Source organism: Scyliorhinus canicula, chromosome 11, assembly GCF_902713615.1.
Source record: "Scyliorhinus canicula chromosome 11, sScyCan1.1, whole genome shotgun sequence".
Classification (NCBI taxonomy): Eukaryota; Metazoa; Chordata; class Chondrichthyes; order Carcharhiniformes; family Scyliorhinidae; genus Scyliorhinus; species Scyliorhinus canicula.
This window is the reverse complement of record NC_052156.1, coordinates 145,754,597-145,776,090: the sequence shown is the minus strand read 5'-3', so window position 1 is coordinate 145,776,090 and position 21,494 is coordinate 145,754,597. Positions and strand designations below refer to the sequence as shown.

At 55.6% G+C, this 21,494-nt stretch overlaps 1 protein-coding gene across 2 annotated transcripts in view; it reads right to left on the bottom strand.

The window, feature by feature from the left end:
• Positions 1-9,243: 9,243 nt before the first annotated feature.
• The window catches only part of LOC119973688 (lectin-like), a 45,962-nt gene continuing 33,711 nt past the window's right edge, over positions 9,244-21,494 (bottom strand). For both annotated transcript variants that reach the window (XM_038812067.1, XM_038812068.1), the window contains exons 3-5: positions 11,654-11,794; positions 11,106-11,211; positions 9,244-9,436 (exon numbers count right to left, since the gene is read on the bottom strand). In XM_038812067.1, coding sequence (XP_038667995.1) covers positions 9,357-9,436; positions 11,106-11,211; positions 11,654-11,794 — 327 coding nt within the window. In that variant the 3' untranslated portion in view covers positions 9,244-9,356. The remainder of the gene's footprint in view (positions 9,437-11,105; positions 11,212-11,653; positions 11,795-21,494) is intronic.

Sequence of the window (21,494 nt, the reverse complement as noted above, 5' to 3'; positions counted from 1 at the left end):
GCAGTGTCCTTGCCCCTGGCCAGTTTCCACCTCCCCCCCACGCCCCACCCCAGTCGGTGAAACTGGAGGTGATCAGTGCGTCCTGTGTACATGGTTCTGGCACACTGCCGTGTAGCCGCCACTCTATGGGTGACCCTCTCAGCATCATACTGGAGGACCCCTCCAGGGTGGTCCACGCACCTGAAACGCATCTTCAGGAGGGCGAGGCGCTGCTGGATCACGGACCGGGCCGCTGTAATGGCCGTCTTTGTAGCGGGTCTCCGTGTCGATCTGTGGTCTCCGGATAGATGTGATCAGCCACAATCCCAGTGAATAACCCCTGTTGCCCAGCAGTCAACCCCCAACCCAGGCGGGGCGTCTCAAACATTTCAGAAATCGTTGAATGTGCCAGGATGAAGGAATTGGGCACACTGCCCGGATATCCGGCGCAGACGGGCATGATGCGCATCTGATGGTCACATATCAGCTGCACGTTCATCAAGTGGAACTCCTTTCAGTTTGTGTAGAACGGCTTGTCAACTGCAGGTGCTCCGAGGGGGACATGGATCCTTCGATCACCCCCTGGACTCGGGGCATGTTGCTGATGGCAGCGAACCACACTGCCCGGTCATCCTGGTGGGCTCGGTCCCTGCTGCCAGGGGTAATGTCGGCTGGCGCTGTCCATGCCAGCGGTCCACTCCGTGGCTCCCGCTAGTGCCCCCATAGGTGGTACAGTTGGCATTTCCATTGAGTGGGCTGCGTGACACCTTGCCCACGGGTGATGGCTAGGGGGCCGGAATGGCAGTGGGTAGGGTGTGGGGGTGGGAGCACCCATAGGGCCGGTGTCACTCTGCAGAACCTGGGGCCAAGGTAGATGGTCAGTGGGGTGCGGAGCAAGATGGCTGCCTTTCAGGCCGCGGCAATGGCAATCCATGCCTGGACACTGCACCAGTCCAGTAGGGGGAGGTCACCCCGGCCCCACAGCCCATACCCTGATCACCTGCCCTGCCCCCTGCCCTGGCCCTGGCAGATCCCCCCCCCCACCAACCCAAGCTGGTCCAGCCAGTGCCTGGCCCGACAGCCCACTATTGCACCTCTCTGTGTCCTACCTCCGCTCTCTCCACCATGCCGGTTTTACGATTTTTCAAAGCACAAGTGAATTGCGTCGTCTCTGCCATCTGATCTTTGGATACAATTTTTAAAATGAATTTATGGAACGTGAGAGTGGTGGGTGAGTAACCATTTATTACACAGGCCTTTCTGCCTTTCAGAAGGAGGTGGTGAGATGCTATCTTAAACCACAGTATTCCTCGTGCTGTAGGTACATCCATAGTGCTGTTGGGGAGGGAGTTCCAATGACAGGGAAGGAACCGTGATACATTTCCAAGTCAGGATGGAGAGCTGCTGGGAGGGAAACATCCAGGCGGTGGTATTCCCATGTATCTGCTGTCCATGTCCTTCTGGCTACAGTCGTGGGTTTGGAAGGTGCTGCCGAAGGAGCCTTGGTGACTTCCTGATGTACATCTCGTAGATAAAACACAGTTCCCATTTAAGGGGCAATTTAGCATGGCCAATCCGCCTCCCCTGCACATTGTTGGGTTGTGAGGGTGAAGCCAATGCAGACATAGGGAGAATGTTCAAACTCCACATGGACAGTGACCCCGATTGAACCTGGGTCCTCGGTGCCGTGAGGTAGTAGTGCTAACCACTGCGCTGCCCCTGACTGGTCCGAATGTTGAGGTGCACGCGAGGAACGAGAGGCGACAAGGTGAGGAGGGATAGGCAGACGATCCTGGGCGGGATTCTCTGTTCCGCCAGTCGCGTTTTCTTGCGTAGCATGCCAGATCCTCCATTCCAGTCGACCAATTGGATTTCCTATTGTGGCCACCCCAAGCCGCCGGGAATCCCGCAGGCGTGGCTGTGGCCACCCCAAGTCGCCGGGAATCCCGCAGGCGTGGTTGTGGCCAACCCAAGCCGCCGGGAATCCCGCAGGCGTGGTTGTGGCCACCACAAGTCGCCGGGAATCCCGCAGGCGTGGTTGTGGCCACCCCAAGCCGCCGGGAATCCCGCAGGCGTGGCTGTGGCCACCCCAAGTCGCCGGGAATCCCGCAGGCGTGGTTGTGGCCAACCCAAGCCGCCGGGAATCCCGCAGGCGTGGTTGTGGCCACCACAAGTCGCCGGGAATCCCGCAGGCGTGGTTGTGGCCACCCCAAGTCGCCGGGAATCCCGCAGGCGTGGTTGTGGCCACCCCAAGCCGCCGGGAATCCCGCAGGCGTGGTTGTGCCACCCCAAGCCGCCGGGAATCCCGCAGGCGTGGTTGTGGCCACCCCAAGCCGCCGGGAATCCCGCAGGCATGGTTGTGGCCACCCCAAGCCGCCGGGAATCCCGCAGGCGTGGTTGTGGCCACCCCAAGTCGCCGGGAAACCCGCAGGCGTGGTTATGGCCACCCCAAGCCGCCGGGAATCCCGCAGGCGTGGTTATGCTGCTTCCGGAGCAGAGGATCTGCCGATGAAGAATTCCGCCGCCTTTATTTCACTTTTTTGAAAAGAGGCACAACTAGCAGGTTTCTCGACTCAGGGCTGAGGGCAGATCAGCCAGCAGCAGAGATGTGAGGCATGAGGTGTTGGGCTAAAGCCACGAACCAAGGTGAGCCAGCGGGTCAGCAGCCATTGAGGGGCAACTTTACCTCTAGATGAGAGGAGGGCAAGCCAGGCAGTAACAGCGAGAGGAGGCACGGGGCTCCAGTCTGGAGGCACCGGATGAGAGCCACGTGGTGAGCTCGCTGGTCGGGGTCGGAGGCAGTCATGGGGAGTGGGGCGGGGCAGAGATGATGGTGAGTGTGGGGCCTCACAAAGTGTAAATCCACCTCTGGTCAGAGGCCGGGAATTAGTGACTAATTCACCTCCTGACTTCCAAAAGCCTGTCCAACATTTGCAAGGTACTAGTAAGGACTGTGTTGGGATATTCCCACTGGCCTGGATGAGTGCAGCTACAATAACACCCCAGAAGCTCGGAACCATCCAGGACAAAGCAGCCATGTTTATTGGCACTTCCTCCACCAGCAGCACATGGCAACATTGTCCACCATCTACAAGATGTACTGCAGTGACTCACCACGGCTCCTTTGGCAGCATCTCCCAAACCTGTGACCTGTCCCACCTACAAGAACAAGGGCAGCAAATGCGACAGAACCTGCAAGTTCCCCCTCCAAGTCACACAGCATCCTGACTTGGAACTATATACTTGTTGCTTCACTGTCACTGGATCAAAACCCTCGAACACCGTATCACCAGGTGGACTCCAGCAGTTGAAGGAGGTGCCTCACGATTGGCTGATTCAGGCAAGGATATTAGAAGACAGAAATCTCAAACCCAACATCACGGGAACATCTGACAGAATCTCTTGATTTACTGGGACTGGAATATTATCGGCCTTGGAATCTTCAGGATAAGCTGTTTGTTCGTCCTGCCTGGTTAAAAAGATTATGATCGGGGTCTTCCAGTTGCGGTGATGTGGAGGTAAGCCGATCGTTCGGTAGCTCCCGCTATTTTCTTTTGGGCTCTTTTAAGGGCCCGTAACGGTGCTGGTTGGACTTTTCCCCGTGTGGGAACACTTCCACTAAGATTCTCCGCCGGTGGATGGACTGGACCAGGAGCGGAGCGGTCAAAAAATCGGCTTTGGAGCAGAGAAAGGTGCGAGGCAGGAAAGGCAAGATGGCGGCGGGCGGGGAATCAGCAACGTGGCAGCAGTGGGCGCGGGAGCAGCAGGAGCTGCTTCATCGCTCCTTCAGGGAACTGAAGGCAGAGATTCTGGAGCCGTTTAAGGCCTCCCTGGACAAGCTCATGGCGACCCAGACGGCTCAGGGTGTGGAGATCCGAGATCTTCGGCAAAAGGCCTCGGAGAGCGAGGACGAACTCCTGGGCCTGGCAGTGAAGGTGGAGTCGCACGAGGCGCTCCACAAGAAGTGGTTAGCGAGGATGGAGAAGATGGAGAACCGCTCCCGTCGGAAGAACCTGCGGATTCTGGGCCTCCCGGAGGGGCTGGAAGGTTCGGATTTGGGGGCCTATGTGACTATGATGTTGAACTCGCTAATGGGCGCGGGGTCATTCCAGGGACCCTTGGAGCTGGAGGGTGCCCATCGGGTGCTGCTGAGGAAACCCAAGCCAAACGAGCAGCCTCGGGCGGTGCTTGTCCGTTTTCACCGCTTCGTCGACCGTGAGTGTGTGCCGAGATCGGCGAAGAAGGAGAGGAGTAGTAAGTGGGAGAATGCGGAGATTAGAATCTATCAGGACTGGAGTGCGGAGGTGGCAAAAAGAAGGGCTGGTTTTAATCGGACGAAGGCCAGCGCCGGCTCTAGGGTTGCTGGCGCCCCGGGCAAGCTGAACTTCGGCGCCCTTGGGGGGGGGGCCGAGGGGGGGGGGCGGGGCCGAGGGGGGTGGGGCGGGGCCAAGGGGGGGGGGCCGAGGGGGGGGGGCGAGGGGGGGGGGTGAGGGGGCGCAGGGGGCGGGGGCGAGGGGGCGGGGCGAGGGGGCAGGGCCGGGGAGGGGCCGGGGAGGAGCGAGGCCGCGGGGGGGGCGGGGGGGGCGAGGCCGCGGGGGGGCGGGGGGCGAGGCCGCGGGGGGCGGGGGGGGCGAGGCCGCGGGGGGGCGGGGGGTCGAGGCCGCGGGGGGGCGGGGGGGCGAGGCCGCGGGGGGGGGCGGGGGGGGCGAGGCCGCGGGGGGGGCGGACCCGAGGGCGGGGCGGGGGGGCGGACCCGAGGGCGGGGCGGGGGGCGGACCCGAGGGCGGGGCGGGGGGGACTGAGCGGGGGGGCGGACCGAGCCGGGGGGCCGCCCTGGGGGCGGGCGGCCACCGCGCATGCGCTGGTTGGCACCGGCCCAACTGCGCATGCGCGGGACCCGAGTCTCTGGCGCCCCCGAGCACATGGCGCCCCGGGCAGTCGCCCGAGTTGCCGGTGCCTTGAGCCGGCCCTGACGAAGGCAGTGCTTCACAAGAAGGGGGTCAAGCTTGGCCTGTTACAGCCGGCATGCCTCTGGGTCACTTATAAAGACCGCCAGCTCTATTTTGACTCTGCGGAGGAGGCCTGGGCTTTCGTCCAGGCAGAGAAGCTGGACTTGAACTGAGGACTGGGGGCTGGGGAACGGTGTACACAGCCCAGAGGCTTTGTCCTCCTTGGTATCCTTTCGCTTTTATCGGTTCCATTTGATGATGCCTTTTTGCTGTTCTGTTTTTTCGCTTTTTGGGACAGTTATCTGTTTATTCGGGCATTTTGTCACGTCTGTTTTTTTCACTGGTTGAGAGTTTGGGAGTGGTTCGCGGTCCTGTTGGGTCAGCTAGGGGGGGCCCGAGCTTTGGGGGAGGGTGGGGAGGCTTGGGGGAGAGGGGAATAGAGGGGGGTACCGGGTTGCTGCTGGAATGGCCAAGAAGGAGCTGGAGCATGCAGAGGAGGTCGGGATTGGGGTTTGTCGCCGTGGGGAATGGGCTGAGCGGGGGGCGCGGGCACGTGGCGGACTACGGTAGGGTGATGGCTAGTCGACAGGGGAGGGGGGCAGGTAGCCTCCTGATCCGGCTGATAACCTGGAATGTGAGGGGACTGAATGGGCCGGTCAAACGGGCCTTGCGTGTTTACGCACCTGAAGGGGCTGAAGGCGGATGTGGCCATGCTTCAGGAGACGCACCTGAAGGTCGTGGATCAGGTTAGGTTGAGGAAGGGATGGGTAGGCCAAGTGTTTCATTCGGGGCTGGATGCCAAAAATCGGGGAGTGGCGATCCTGGTGGGGAAGAGGGTGTTGTTTGAGGCGTCGAATGTGGTGGCAGACAGCGGCGGGAGGTATGTGATGGTAAGCGGCAAGCTGCAGGGGGAGCGGGTGGGGTTGGTCAATGTATATGCCCCGAACTGGGACAATGCTGGTTTAATGCGGCGCATGTTGGGCCGGATTCCAGATTTGGAGGCGGGGGGGCCTGATAATGGGGGGGGGATTTTAACACGGTGCTGGATCCGCCACTGGATCGATCCAGATCCAGGACGGGTAGGAGGCCTGCGGCGGCTAAGGTGTTGAAGGGGTTTATGGACCAGATGGGAGGTGTGGACCCATGGAGGTTCGCGAGGCCGAGGGCCAGGGAATTTTCATACTTCTCCCATGTGCATAAGGCCTGTTTCCGGATTGATTTTTTCGTTATGAGTAGGGTGCTGATTGCGAGGGTGGAGGATGCTGAGTACTCGGCGATAGCTATTTCCAACCCGCATTGGGTGGACCTCGAGCTGGGTGAGGAGAGAGACCAGCGCCCACTTTGGCGCTTGGAGGTGGGGCTGCTGGCGGACGAGGAGGTGGGCGGGTGGGTTCGAGGATGTATCGAGAGGTACCTGGAGGCCAATGACAATGGGGAGGTCCGAGTGGGGATGGTCTGGGAGGCGCTGAAGGCGGTGGCTAGGGGGGAGTTGATCTCCATTCGAGCCCACAGGGAGAGAAGGGAGCGGAGAGAGAGGGAGAGATTGGTAGGGGAGATGGTGAGGGTGGACAGGAGATACGCGGAGGCTCCGGGGAGGGATTGCTGAGGGAGCGGCGTAGTCTCCAGGCTGAGTTCGACTTGTTGACCACCAGAAAGCCGGAAGCTCAGTGGAGGAAGGCCTAGGGAGCGGTGTATGAATATGGGGAGAAGGCGAGTAGGATGCTAGCGGACCAGCTCCGTAAGCGGGATGCGGCCAGGGAGATCGGTGGAGTTAAGGATAGGGGAGGCAATGTGGTGCGAAGGGGGATAGACATTAATGGGGTCTTCAGGGACTTTTATGAGGAACTGTATCGGTCCGAACCCCTAGCAGAGGAGGGGGGGATGGGGCGCTTTTTGGACCGGCTGAGATTCCCGAGGGTGGAGGAGGGACAGGTGGAGGGACTGGGGGCGCCGTTTGAGCTGGAGGAGCTGGTCAAAGGGATAGGGAGCATGCAGTTGGGGAAGGCGCCGGGGCCGGATGGGTTCCCGGTCGAATTCTATAAGATGTATGCAGACCTCTTGGGCCCCCTGTTGGTTAGGACCTTCAACGAGGCAAGGGAAGGGGGGGCTCTGCCTCCGACGATGTCTCGGGCGCTGATTTCCTTGATCCTTAAGCGGGACAAGGATCCCCTGCAGTGTGGGTCATACAGGCCGATCTCACTCTTAAATGTAGACGTCAAGCTGTTGGCGAAGATTTTAGCCACGAGGATAGAGGACTGTGTGCCGCAGGTTATCCACGAGGATCAAACGGGGTTCGTGAAAGGGAGGCAGCTGAATACTAACATACGGAGGCTCTTGAATGTTATAATGATGCCGGCGATAGACGGGGAGGCAGAGATAGTGGTGGCGTTGGACGCGGAGAAGGCCTTTGATAGGGTTGAGTGGGGGTACTTGTGGGAGGTGCTGGAAAGGTTCGGGTTTGGGGAGGGGTTTGTCAGGTGGGTGAGGCTGTTATATGAGGCCCCGATGGCGAGTGTGGCCACGAATAGGAGGAGGTCGGAGTATTTTCGGTTATACCGAGGGACGAGGCAGGGGTGTCCCTTGTCCCCCCTGCTTTTCGCGCTGGCAATTGAACCCCTGGCCATGGCGCTGAGGGAGTCGAGGAACTGGAGGGGGCTGGTGCGAGGCGGAGGAGAAACACCGAGTGTCGCTCTATGCGGATGACCTATTGTTGTATGTGGCGGACCCGGTTGGGGGAATGCCGGAGGTGATGATGATTCTCAGGGAATTTCTCAGGGTACAAGCTCAACTTGGGGAAGAGCGAGCTGTTCGTGGTGCACCCGGGGACCAGGAAGGGGGGGGGGGGGGGGGGGGGGGGGGATTGGCAGGCTCCCGCTAAAGAGGGGGGGGAGGAGCTTCAGGTACTTGGGGGTCCAGGTGGCCAGGAGCTGGGGGGCTTTGCATAAGCTTAACCCCACAAGGCTGGTGGAGCAAATGGAGGAGGAGTTTAAGAGATGGGACATGCTGCCGCTGTCTCTGGCGGGTAGGGTGCAATCAATCAAGATGTCGATGCTCCCGAGATTTCTGTTCCTATTCCAGTGCCTCCCCATCCTTATCCCGAAGGACTTCTTCAGGCGGGTTAACAGGAGCATTACGGAGTTTGTGTGGGCGCACGGGACCCCGAGGGTGAGGAGGGTGTTCCTGGAGCGGGGCAGGGATGGGGGGGGGGGGCTGGCGCTGCCCAACCTCTCTGGCTATTATTGGGCTGCCAACGCAGCGATGGTGCGTAAGTGGGTGATGGACGGGGAAGGGGCAGCATGGAAGAGGATGGAGATGGCGTCCTGTGTGGGCACGAGCCTGGAGGCGCTGGTAACGGCGCCTCTGCCGCTCACTCCAATGAGGTATACCACGAGCCCGGTGGTGGCGGCTACCCTCAAGATTTGGGGGCAATGGAGACGGCACATGGGGGAGGTGGGGGCCTCGATGAGGTACCCGACACGGGGAAACCACCGGTTTGTCCCGGCAAGAATTGACGGCGGGTTCCTGAGTTGGTACAGGGCAGGTATTAGGAGGTTGGGGGATCTGTTTGTAGACGGGAAGTTTGCGAGCCTAGGTGAGCTGGAAGGGAAGTTCGGGCTCCCCCCGGCAAGCACATTTAGGTACATGCAGGTAAGGGCGTTTGTTAGGAGGCAGGTGGAGGGGTTCCCTCGGTTGCTGCAGCGTGGGGTCCAGGACGGGGTGCTCTCGGGGGTGTGGGTTGGAGAAGGGAGGATCTCGGCAATGTACCAAGTGATGCAGGAGGTGGACGAGGCCTCGGTGGAGAAGCTGAAGGGTAAATAGGAGGAGGAGCTGGGTGAGGAGATTGAGGAGGGGACGTGGGCGGACGCCCTAGGAAGGGTGAACTGCTCCTCCTCTTGTGCGAGGCTCAGCCTCATACAGTTTAAGGTGCTGCATAGTCTCTGTGTTTTGGGTTGAAGGGACGTGTATATTTGTTCAATGTTAACGACGGGCATTAATTTATTTCTTTTTTGTATACATGGGGGGGGGGGGTTGTTCTTTCTTTGCTTAGTATTTTTTGTTATTGATATTTTGTGAAAATTTGAATAAAAATTATTTTAAGAAAAAGAAGGAGGTGCCTCACCATCAGCACCTTCTCAAAGAGGAATACATTTGGGTCTTGCCAGCAATGCTCACATCACAGGAATCAATTAAAAAAACATCCAAGTCTGTGCTGTCTTCCTCTCCAGTGTAGTATTGAGTGAAGAGGTGGGTAGGAAGCCACAGTGGGACAGGAAGGCTGCTATTAACTAGACTCACACAGCATCAAACACACAGCTCATGGTGCAATTGTATTTATTATTGATCAGTCACAGAGGCAGTAACTGTCACAAACAAACCAAAACACTGAATCCAGTCCTGGACAGGATCACGGAGCATCACCAGATTCCTCTAATCACAGGGCGCTTTGTGGGAGCAAACGAAAGGTAATTCCAAATCACAACGCGCATCATTCCAGCCAGGTATGGGCTCTGGAGAAAGAAAGATTGAATTCAGTGAAGTGTGCAGCTTATTGGCTGATTGTTCTCATTCTTTCTGTTTTGAGAATGTAAATGGTCTTATCATTTCCCCCATCTCTTAATCCATGGTAAGAAGCCTAACAACACCAGGTCAAAGACCAACAGGTTTGTTTCAAATCACTAGCTTTCAGAGCGCAGCTCCTTTGAAGGAGCTGTGCTCCGAAAGCTAGTGATTCAAAACAAACCTGTTGGTCTTTAACCTGGTGTTGTAAGACTTCTTACTGTGCCCACCCCAGTCCAATGCCAGCATCTCCACATCTTAAACCATGAATAACTTTGTAAATAACATGAGATATTTCTTGTTGTTATGCCATTTTCAATCAACGTGTGAGTCGCTGAGAGCTGAAAATCTGATGATATTCAGTGTGGCTTTGGACAGTTCCTGAGTGAAGATGCTGAGTTTACCCTGGGTGAGATTCTCCTGTGTGGGTGGTATCATGAGAATGTTGCTTTAAGAAATGTTGGGCTGCTCATATTACTGCAGTGATGTCAGAGTGTGGGTGGAGCTGGGCTGTCTGTCAGCTTTTTTCTTTTGTTTTAGACTGTATGCTGCAGGCTATGTTTTAGTTTCATTTTCAGTGTTGGAGCTGAAGCCAGACGGAGCAGGTGTACTGTTGATCTCTCTGCCGTGAAAGACTGTCTCTTGATCATTTCGTGAATTCAGAATTATAAATGTTCTCAGTAGTGAATGTAAACCTAATGTGCTTCTGTTAAAAGGTGTTTCTTTTGTCTTCTGGATGTTGTCTGGGGAGTTATTAAGGATTACTTAGTGTTGTATTCTTTGGGGGTTGTATTTGAATTGATGGTTGCTAAGATGTTCACTGTATGTTTTAAAAAGGTTAACTTGAGGTCATAGAATAAACATTGTTTTGCTTTAGAAAATACTTTTCCATTTCTGCTGGACCACACCTGTACAGCGGGCCGTGTGCTCCCCATACCACAATCTATTCAAAGTTGTGGGTCAGGTGAACTCCATGATACACTTTGGGGTTGTCTAAACCCTGGCCCATAACAGTGGACAGCACGGCCTCACCACCAGCGTTAAACAGTCTCCTTCCCCATTGCACAATCTTCACACAATTGGAACATTACCAATTAGAATTCAGCTTTCCAATATCTGTCTGGGTCATATTATCTTCAATCTGGGAATTGAACCCTGTGGAAAGGGGTAGGGATGTTTGGTGCATTAGTGAAGGGCGGGCTGGATACAGGAAGGTTGAATCTTTTCCCTCGGAATGTTGTATAAACACAGAGTGGAGTCCTGCTCACCGGGAGCATGGCTGCAGCCTGGGTCATGCCAGGATCAGCTCAGTAAACGTGCAGCAGTTACAAAGCTGCTCTTGGTCTGACCTCATCACTGCAGAACCCACAGAGACGGACAATTGAGCAGAAGGAGAAACTTTAGTGTCACTCCCAGTGAATGTTCCTTTATCCACAGCATGTGACCCATGTACTTTTCCCCAGGAAACAGTTTTCCCTGGAAGGTGACTGTCAGAGGGGCAGGAAGCAGAGCTCTTTCAAAGTCTAAAACACAACCACATGGAGTCCACTTAGAATCTCATCCATTGATCTATTTGCTTGGAGCTATTTACCTATCAGATACTACTAAACAGCAACTTACCTCCTTTAATATGCACACAGTCCTCATTGCCATAGTTATTGGGTTCATACATTTGCCACTTTGTATAATCTGTTGGAGATCCATCAACCCAAACATAAGTCCCTTCCTGTGGAAATATAAAATCATCCAATTTGAAAATGTATAGAACATAGAACATAGAACAGTACAGCACAGAACAGGCCCTTCGGCCCTCAATGTTGTGCCGAGCCATGATCACCCTACTCAAACCCACGTATCCACCCTATACCCGTAAGCCAACAACCCCCCCCCCCCTTAACCTTACTTTTATTAGGACACTACGGGCAATTTAGCATGGCCAATCCACCTAACCCGCACATCTTTGGACTGTGGGAGGAAACCGGAGCACCCGGAGGAAACCCACGCACACAGGGGGAGGACGTGCAGACTCCACACAGACAGTGACCCAGCTGGGAATCGAACCTGGGACCCTGGAGCTGTGAAGCATTTATGCTAACCACCATGCTACCCTGCTGCCCTATAATTTGTTCACCATAAACAATGTGACACAACAATTCAAGAAACCTTACCTCCTTGATGTCAACCAAACCAATCCAAAAAGAGATAGTATTTCCGTTTACTTTAGGTACGCTTTTTATAATGGTGTCAAACTGTTTCTTGCAGTGCATGGAGGCAAGATGGCCGCCTGGAACCATGTTTTGGCAATACGCCTGTTGAAGTCAGATTTAGAAAGAAGGCTTTTAGACAAAAGGTATCCATTGGCTTAGATGCCTGTATGAGAGGCAATTTGTAGGTATAGATAGTATATAAACAATGTTTTTGATTTTATAACCTAAGAATTACTAATATCAAAAACAAGGCAAAATGGCTGTTAGCTGAGCTAGCCATGCTAAAGCCTCAAAATGGCTTTTAGCTGAAGTAGTCACATTCCTGAACAATCATTAGCTGGGTTGAGTTGCAAACTAGTATAAATAAGTGTGGTGAATCACAGTCCGTGTAATTCACACTGTTATTATATATGATGTACTGTGTCTGTGTAAGCTCGGTATACGAGCAATTGCACGGCTCTGCCCCTAGGGGGAGATGAGGAGTTTGTACTGGGCTCCACCCTTGGCTCCGCCCTTGGCTCTGCCCATGGCTCCTCCCACTAACCGGAAGTATAAAGCCTGGCAGTCTGAGCTTGCCTGCCAGTTCATCTCGTCGCAGGCAGGCTCCGTTGAAAGATTATTAAGACCACTTTTCACTTCTAACCATGTGTCGTGTGAATTGATGGTCACATCAATTTAATAATCTTAGGAAACAAGAAGAAATCGATAAGAAGAAATCGAAGAAACAACTCAAGAAACAACTATGGAATCAGCCCTCAAACCTGACCGACTAGAACTCGACCCGCAGGCTGCAGAGGCAAGAGAAATCTTTCAGCACTGGCTCAGATGTTTTAAGGCCTACCTGGCTGAATCAAGTACTGCTGAAACTACAGAGGAGCAAAAACTCAGTCTACTGCACGCAAGGGTGAGCCACCGTATATCTTCTCAACTAAATAGTACCAACTCGTATACGGGGGCCCTAGCCATGCTAGATCGAATGTACGTGAGGCCCATCAACCAGGTCTACGTGCGCCATATTTTTACGACCTGCCGCCAGCGCCCCGCGGAGTGTTAGCAGAATTCCTGCGGACAGTTAAAGATTTTAGCTCGGGACTGTAATTACCAGGCTGTATCAGCTGAACAGCACATGGAACTTGCCGTTAGAGATGTGTACGTGGCAGGCCTCAGATCGAATTATGTGCACCAGCGGTTGTTAGAAAAAGGGGCCCAGAACTTAGAGGACACGGTAGAACTAGCTACCACTATGGAGGTCTCGTTCCGCAGCCTCACCTCGTTCCCTGCGGACCAAGCGACCCCACCCTGGGCCCCCGACCAGGTCCCGAAATGCTGCGGCCTGTACTCCGACTCCGCCCCCAAATGACACATGTGACTCATGTGGGCCGCCATCTTGGGCGCCACCTTCCTCGCTGCCCGCCACGTGCGATCCACGGGGGCTGCCATCTTCTTCCAACTCAGAAATTTGACTAGAAGATTACGAACTCAGAGGGCAGTCATCACGGGGCCACTCCAGCACAGCTGATCGAGCCGCCGACTACCCGCAACTCAGCGCAGTGACACTGGACCTGTTGCGTCTAAAGCACCTCCGCAGCTCCATGATGACCCTTGAAATCAACGGGTACAGGACACTGTGCCTCTCCGACTCCGGGTGCACCGAGAGCTTCGTACACCCAGAACTGGTAAGACGCTGTTCACTCCCTATTTTCGCTGCACGGCAAACGATCTCCCTCGCTTCGGGCTCCCACTCTGTTCACCTCCAAGGGTGCACCGTCACAACCCTAATGATCCAGGGCACTAGCTACTCAAACTTCCAGCTGTACGTGCTCCCTGAACTCTGCACCCCACTCCTACTGGGACTCGATTTCCAGTGGAACCTGAAAAGCCTCACACTCAGCTTCGGCGGGCCCTTGCCCCCACTCACTATTTGCAGCCTCGCCACTCTAAAAATCGACCCCCCTCCACTCTTTGCTAATCTCATGCCGGACTGCAAACCCGTAGCCACTCGCAGCAGGCGATACAGCCTGCAGGACATGGTATTTATCAGAACCGAGGTTCATAGGCTCCTACGTGAGGGGATCATAGAGGCCAGTAACAGTCCCTGGAGAACTCAGGTGGTGGTCGTCAAGACCGGGGAAAAATTCCGAATGGTAGTGGACTATAGCCAGACCATTAATCGGTTCACGCTCCTTGATGCGTATCCCCTCCCCAGAATTGCAGACATGGTGATTCAGATCGCCCACTATAAAGTCTTCTCCATGGTGGTCTGAAGTCTACATACCACCAGCTCCCAATCCGCCCGGAGGACCGCCACTTCACGGCGTTTGAGGCCAACGGCCGCCTCTACCACTTCCTCCGGTTTCCCTTTGACGTCACTAATGGGGTCTCGGTGTTCCAATGAGCAATGGACCGAATGGTGGACCAGTACGGGCTGCGGGCCACATTTCCGTACCTGGATAACGTCACCATCTACGGCCACGACCAGCAGGACCACGACGCTAACCTCGATCGATTTCTCCAGACTGCCCAGAAACTCAACCTCACGTATAACACGGAGAAATGCGTTTTCCACACGACCAGGCTAGCCATCCTCGGCTATGTCGTGGAGAACGGAGTCCTGGGCCCCGACCCGGACCGTATGCGCCCCCCTCTTAGAACTCCCTCTCCCTCATTGTCCCAGGGCCCTCAAAAGGTGCCTGGGATTCTTCTCGTATTATGCGCAGTGGGTCCCTCAATATGCGGACAAAGCCCGCCCACTATTTAAGGCCACACTCTTCCCTCTATCGGATGAGGCTCGTCAGGCCTTCACTCGGATCAAGGAGGATATCGCCAAAGCGGCCATGCGGGCGGTGGATGAATCCGTCCCTTTCCAGGTAGAGAGCGATACCTCAGAGGTCGCTCTCGCAGCCGCACTAAATCAGGCAGGGAGACCAGTCGTCTTTTTCTCCCGAACCCTCTCCGCTTTGGAACTTCGACACTCCTCGATCGAGAAAGAAGCACAAGCCATCGTGGAAGCGATACGTCACTGGAGGCACTACCTCGCAGGTAGGAGGTTCACCCTCACCACCGACCAAAGATCGGTAGCCTTTATGTTCGACAACACTCAAAGGGGCAAAATCAAAAATGATAAGATCCTACGGTGGAGGATCGGACTCTCCACCTACAAGTACGATCTTATGTACCGACCGGGGAAGCTCAACGAGCCCCCAGATGCCCTGTCCCGCGGCACGTGCGCCAGCGCACAAGACGACCGCCTAAAAGCTATCCACAATGACCTCTGCCATCCGGGGGTCACCCGGCTCGCCCACTACGTCAAAGCCCGAAATCTGTCTTTCTCCACCGAGGAGGTAAAAGCGGTCACCAGGGACTGCCCGATCTGTGCGGAGTGCAAACCGCACTTCTATAGACCAGACAGGTCCCACCTGGTCAAGGCTTCTCGGCCCTTTGAACGCCTCGCTATCGATTTCAAAGGGCCACTCCCCTCGACCAATAGGAATGTGTACTTCCTGAACATGATGTGGAGATGCCGGCGTTGGACTGGGGTGAGCACAGTAAGAAGTCTTACAACACCAGGTTAAAGTCCAACAGGTTTGTTTCAAACACGAGCTTTCGGAGCACGGCTCCATTCACCTGAAGAAGGAGCCGTGCTCCGAAAGCTCGTGTTTGAAACAAACCTGTTGGACTTTAACCTGGTGTTGTAAGACTTCTTACTGTACTTCCTGAACGTCATTGACGAGTTCTCTCGCTTTCCCTTTGCTATCCCGTGCCCCGACATGACCTCCCACACAGTCATTAGGGCCCTGAATAGCATCTTCACCCTGTTTGGTTTCCCCAGCTACGTACACAGTGACAAGGGTTCGTCCTTTATGAGCGACGAGCTGCGTCAGTACCTGCTCGAAAAGGGCATTGCCTCGAGCAGGACTACCAGCTATAACCCCAGGGGGAACGGGCAGGTGGAGAGGGAGAACGCGACAGTCTGGAAGACAGTCCTACTGACCCTCCGGTCCAGGAAGCTCCCGACCTCCCATTGGCAGGAAGTCCTCCCCGACGCGCTCCACGCTATTAGGTCCCTCCTATGTACGGCCACCAACCAGACCCCTCACGAGCGGCTATTTGTTTTTTCCAGGGTCACTACCACAGGGGTTTCGCTCCCAGCATGGTTAAAGACACCGGGCCCGGTTCTCCTCCGGAAGCACATCCGGACTCACAAAACTGACCCACTCGTGGAGAGAGTACTCCTACTCCATTCGAACCCACACTACGCATTTATAGAGTACCCTGACGGCCGTCAGTACACTGTTTCCCTCCGGGACCTGGCACCTGCAGGATCCAACTCCAACACCACCGCCGCTGAGGTACCCCTCACACTATACCCCTCCCAACCCCCCGCGCCCCCACGCCTGCAGTTCCACTCCCCTTGTTCCGCGCCCCTGCACATTGGGTTTCCGGCGCTCCCCTTCACCAGTCGGATATGAGGCTCTGGCCAAATCACCCCCGGAGTCCGCCATGGTTCATTCGCCGACCGCCACCGCCCAGCCACCAGAAGAGGCTGCAACCCTGGTGCTTCGTCGATCCCAGAGGACGACTCGGCCGCCAGATCGATTTAACCTGTAATTTATAACCTGTAAATCGTACATTTGAACTTGTAATTCGCAATTTGTTTACTTATCACCCCCGCTGGACTCAATTTTTTTTACAGGGGGTGAATGTGATGAATCACAGTCCGTGTAATTCACACTGTTATTATATATGATGTACTGTGTCTGTGTAAGCTCGGTCTACGAGCAATTGCGCGGCTCTGCCCCTAGGGGGTGATAAGGAGTTTGTACTGGGCTCCACCCTTGGCTCCGCCCATGGCTCCTCCCACTAACCAGAAGTATAAAGTCTGGCAGTCTGAGCCTGCCTGCCAGTTCACCTCATCGCTCCGTTGTAAGATTATTAAAACCACTGTTCACTTCTAACCACGTGTTGTGTGAATTGATGGTCACATCATGAGGCACTCTCAATTACGACACGAAAGTTAGGTCAGTAATCAAAGGCTTTAATAAGCAGTGAACAATGGCAGCCTCCATGAGAAGTGTGCTCGCAAAATGGAGTCTCATCTTAAGTACTGTTTCCCAGGGGGCGTAGCCAGAGGCGGAGTCCCCCAGGGTTCCAAGCCTCTTAAAGGGGCAATGTATTCCGATCATCACAAGCCTCTTAAAGGGGCAAGGTATTCCAATCATCACATTCACCCCCTGTTTAAAAAAAAAACATAGTCCGTCGGGAATGAAGTGTTTTTAAATTATAAGTTCAGTCTTTGTGGTGGTCTGATAGTCCGTGCTGACTTTCGCCGCTCCGGTGGTGGCGCCGTGGATGCGGTCGGTTCCGATGGTGGTCTATCCGGGAGCACGGTTGACTGAAGCTTTGTCCGCATTGGAGAGGGGGGGGTATCAGGAGTGATTAGGGTGGTCGGTGTCGGCTGGGGGGCAGGGGGCGCTATGGAGGGGGCGTTGTCGAAGTCGGCGTTCAGTGTAGGGCCGGGAGCGTCGGTAGAAGGGGGGGGTCCGGTGGGAGGATCGGTGGAGTCGGTGGGAGAGCCAGCGGGTGCCAGGTCTCGCAGGGAGACAGTATCCTGCCTGCCATCGGGGTGCTCGACGTAGGCATAACGAGGGTTTGCTTGCAGCAGGTGGACCCCCTCGACTATTGCATCCGTTTTATGGCTCCTCACATGCCTCCGGAGTAGGACTGGACCCGGAGTCGTCAGCCAGGGTGGAAGCGAGACTCCAGAGGTGGACTTCCTGGAGAAGACAAACAAACGATTGTGAGGGGTCTCGTTCGTGGCCGTACAGAGGAGCGACCTAATGGAGTGCAGGGCATCGGGTAGGACCTCCTGCCAGCGGGCGATAGGGAGACTCCTTGACCGTAGGGCTAGGAGGACAGCCTTCCAAACTGTCGCGTTCTCCCTCTCCACTTGCCCGTTTCCCCGCGGGTTATAGCTCGTCGTCCTGCTCGAGGCGATGCCCTTGCTGAGCAGGTACCGACGCAGCTCATCGCTCATGAACGATGTACCCCGGTCACTGTGGATATAAGCGGGGAAACCAAACAGAGCGAAGATGCTGCGCAGTGCCTTGATCACGGAGGCCGAGGTAGTATCGGGGCAGGGGACAGCAAAAGGGAAGCGGGAGAATTCATCGATGACGGTGAGGAAATAGATGTTGCGGTTGTTGGACGGGAGAGGCCCTTTGAAGTCCACGCTTAGTCGCTCAAAGGGCCCAGAGGCTTTTATCAGGCGGGCCTTGTCTGGTCGATAGAACTGCGGTTTGCATTCTGCACAGATCTGGCATGCCTTAGTCATGGTCTTGACCTCCCCTGTGGAGTAGGGCAGGTTGCGGGACTTGATGAAGTGGGCAAGCCGGGTGACCCCCGGGTGGCAGAGGTCATCGTGGATAGCTCTCAGGCGGTCCAATTGCGCGTTGGCACACGTGCCGCGAGACAGGGCATCTGGGGACTCGTTGAGCTTCCCCGGGCGATATTTAATATCGTACGTATAGGTGGAGAGCTCTATTCTCCACCTCAGAATCTTGTCGTTCTTTATTTTGCCCCGTTGTGCGTTATCGAACATAAAGGCGACCGACCGTTGGTCGGTGATGAGGGTGAACCTCCTACCGGCTAGGTAGTGCCTCCAGTGTCGCACGGCCTCCACTATGGCTTGTGCCTCCTTCTCGACTGCAGAGTGTCGAATTTCCGAGGCGTTGAGGGTTCGGGAGAAGAACGCTACTGGTCTGCCCGCTTGGTTGAGGGTAGAAGCCAGGGCGACGTCTGATGCATCGCTTTCTATTTGAAAGGGGATGGCTTCGTCCACCGCGTGCATGGCGGCCTTGATGATGCCGGCCTTGATACGGTTGAAAGCCGACTGGGCCTCATCCGTCAGAGGAAAAACCGTGGTCTTAATGAGTGGCCGGGCTTTGTCCCCATATCTGGGGACCCACTGGGCGTTATAGGAGAAAAGCCCCAAGCACCGTTTGAGTGCCTTGAGGCTACGGGGGAGGGGGAGTTCCTTAAGGGGACGCATGCGGTCGGGGTCCGGGCCTGGGACCCCGTTCTCCACGATGTAGCCGAGGATGACGAGCCGGGTTGTGTGGAACACGCATTTCTCTTTGTTGTAGGTGAGGTTGAGGGCCCGGGCAGTCTGGAGGAACTTCCTCAGGTTTGCGTTGTGGTCCTGCTGGTCATGGCCGCAGATGGTGACGTTGTCCAAGTACGGGAAGGTCGCCCGTAAGCCGTACTGGTCCACCATTTGATCCATCGCCCTCTGGAAAACGGAGACTCCGTTTGTAACACCAAAGGGTACCCTGAGGAAGTGAAACAGCCGACCGGCTGCTTCAAAAGCCGTGTAGGGGCGGTCCTCTGAGCGAATAGGGAGTTGGTGGTAGGCCGATTTGAGGTCAACCGTGGAGAATACCCGATACTGGGCAATTTGGGTCACCATTTCAGCTATTCGGGGAAGTGGGTACGCATCGAGTTGTGTGAAGCGGTTTATTGTCTGGCTATAATCCACAACCATGCGTTGCTTTTCTCCGGAGCGGACTACTAATACCTGGGCCCTCCAAGGGCTGTTGCTGGCCTCTATGACCCCCTCTTTTAGTAGCCGCTGAACCTCCGACTTGATGAAAGTCAAGTCTTGGGTACTGTACCGGCGACTCTTGGTGGCGATGGGCTTACAGTCGGGAGTGAGGTTCGCGAAGAGGCGGGGTGGCGCAACTTTGAGTGTCGCCAGGCTGCAGACTGTGAGTGGGGGCAGGGGTCCGCCGAACTTCAGTGTCAGGCTCCGGTGGCTGCACTGAAAGTCGAGGCCAAGCAGCAGGGGGGCGCAGAGTTGAGGAAAAATGTACAGTTTAAAACGGGAGTATTTCGCGCCTTGAATTGTGAGGTCAGCGACACAATACCCCGTGATTTGAACCAAATGGGACCCTGAGGCGAGGGCGATAGTTTGGGAGGCGGGATGGGTGCGCAGGGAGCAGCGCCTTACCGTGTCTGGTTGGATAAAGCTCTCCGTGCTCCCGGAGTCGAACAGGCAGGGAGTGTCTTGGCCGTTGATTCGCACCCGCATCATCAAGTTTTGCAGGTGTTTCGGCCGTGATTGATCAAGCGTGATCGCTCCTAGGTGTGGGCCATCAGAGTCGGACTCACAAAATGGCCGCCCGGAGTCACAAGATGGCCGCCGCCGCCGGTCGCACGTGTCGGGTTTCGAAGATGGCCGCCGCCAAGATGGCCGCTCCCATGACTCGCACGAGGTCGATGACGCGTCAGAAGTGGGCGTGTCTGGCCGCAGTGCAGCCGCGTTGCGGGGTCTGTGAGGCCGGGAGCTTGATTTCTGGGCCCGGTGAGACTTTTGTTTGTGGCCTTTGGGCCCAGCCAGGCAGGCTTTCGCGAAGCGCCCTTTCTTCCCGCAGTCGTTGCAGATCGCGGATCGGGGCGGGCAACGCTGACGTGGGTGCTGGCCTTGCCCACAGAAATAGCATGGGGAGCCCCCGGAGTGAGTGGATCGACGCGTGGCACAGGCCTGTAGCGTGGCCGAGTCTGGAGGGGATCGAGAGGGATTCGTAAGGTCCGCGGAGTACGTACGGAGGTTACGGTGGGCCGTTTCGAGAGAAAAGCCGAGCGTTACCGTGCCTTGGAGATCCTTCGCCCCGTCTTCTAGGAGCCGCTGCCGGATGTACGATGACCTGATGCCAGACACAAGGGCGTCGCGAATGTGTAAGTCCCTGTGTTCTTCAGCCGTCACTGCTTTGTGGTCGCAGTTCCTCGCGAGCGCGATGAGTCTTTCCACAAACTCGTCCAGCATTTCTCTGGAGCGCTGGCTGCAGGTCGAGAGCAAATGCCTGGCATGTACATCATTGGTAGTCTTTATGAAGCGTTTCTTCAATATTTCGATCGCCGCCTCATAGGTCGTAGCGGTTTCAATCATGGCAGAGATTCGGTGGCTCACCCGGCCATGTAGGAAGCGCAGCTTGCGAGCGCTGTCGACATCAGACGGTGAGGAGTCCAAATAATCCTCAAAACACCGGAGCCAATGTTTAAAGGTTTCCGAGGCTTCAGGCGTCCTGCCTTCCAGGTTGAGTCTCTCTGGTTTCAGACCGCTGTCCATCTTGATGTGCACTGCTTATTAAATTGAGGCACTCTCAATTACGACACGAAAGTTAGGTCAGTAATCAAAGGCTTTAATAAGCAGTGAACAATGGCAGCCTCCATGAGAAGTGTGCTCGCAAAATGGAGTCTCATCTTAAGTACTGTTTCCCAGGGGGGGTAGCCAGAGGCGGAGTCCCCCAGGGTTCCAAGCCTCTTAAAGGGGCAATGTATTCCGATCATCACAAGCCTCTTAAAGGGGCAAGGTATTCCTTTTTTTTTTATAAATTTAGTGTACCCAATCATTTTTCCAATTAAGGGGCAATTTAGAGTGGCCAATCCACCTAGCTTGCACATTTTTGGGTTGTGGGGGCGAAACCCACGCAGACACGGGGAGAATGTGCAAACTCCTCACAGACAGTGACCCAGAGCCGGGATCGTACCTGGGACCTCAGCGCCGTGAGGCCGCAGTGCTAACCCACTGCGCCACCGTGCTGCCCTTGGGCAAGGTATTCCAATCATCACACATCAATAACAGCATTTAATAATAGACAGCAGAGCTAGTTGATACACCATCGATAATACACGACGAGTTGATAAAGTTAACTGAGGCTTTAATACACGAAGCAGCAAGCCTCCAGCCTCTGGACCCGAACTGGTGCTGGAGGTGGAGACTTGCCACTTTTATATAGAAGCCCAG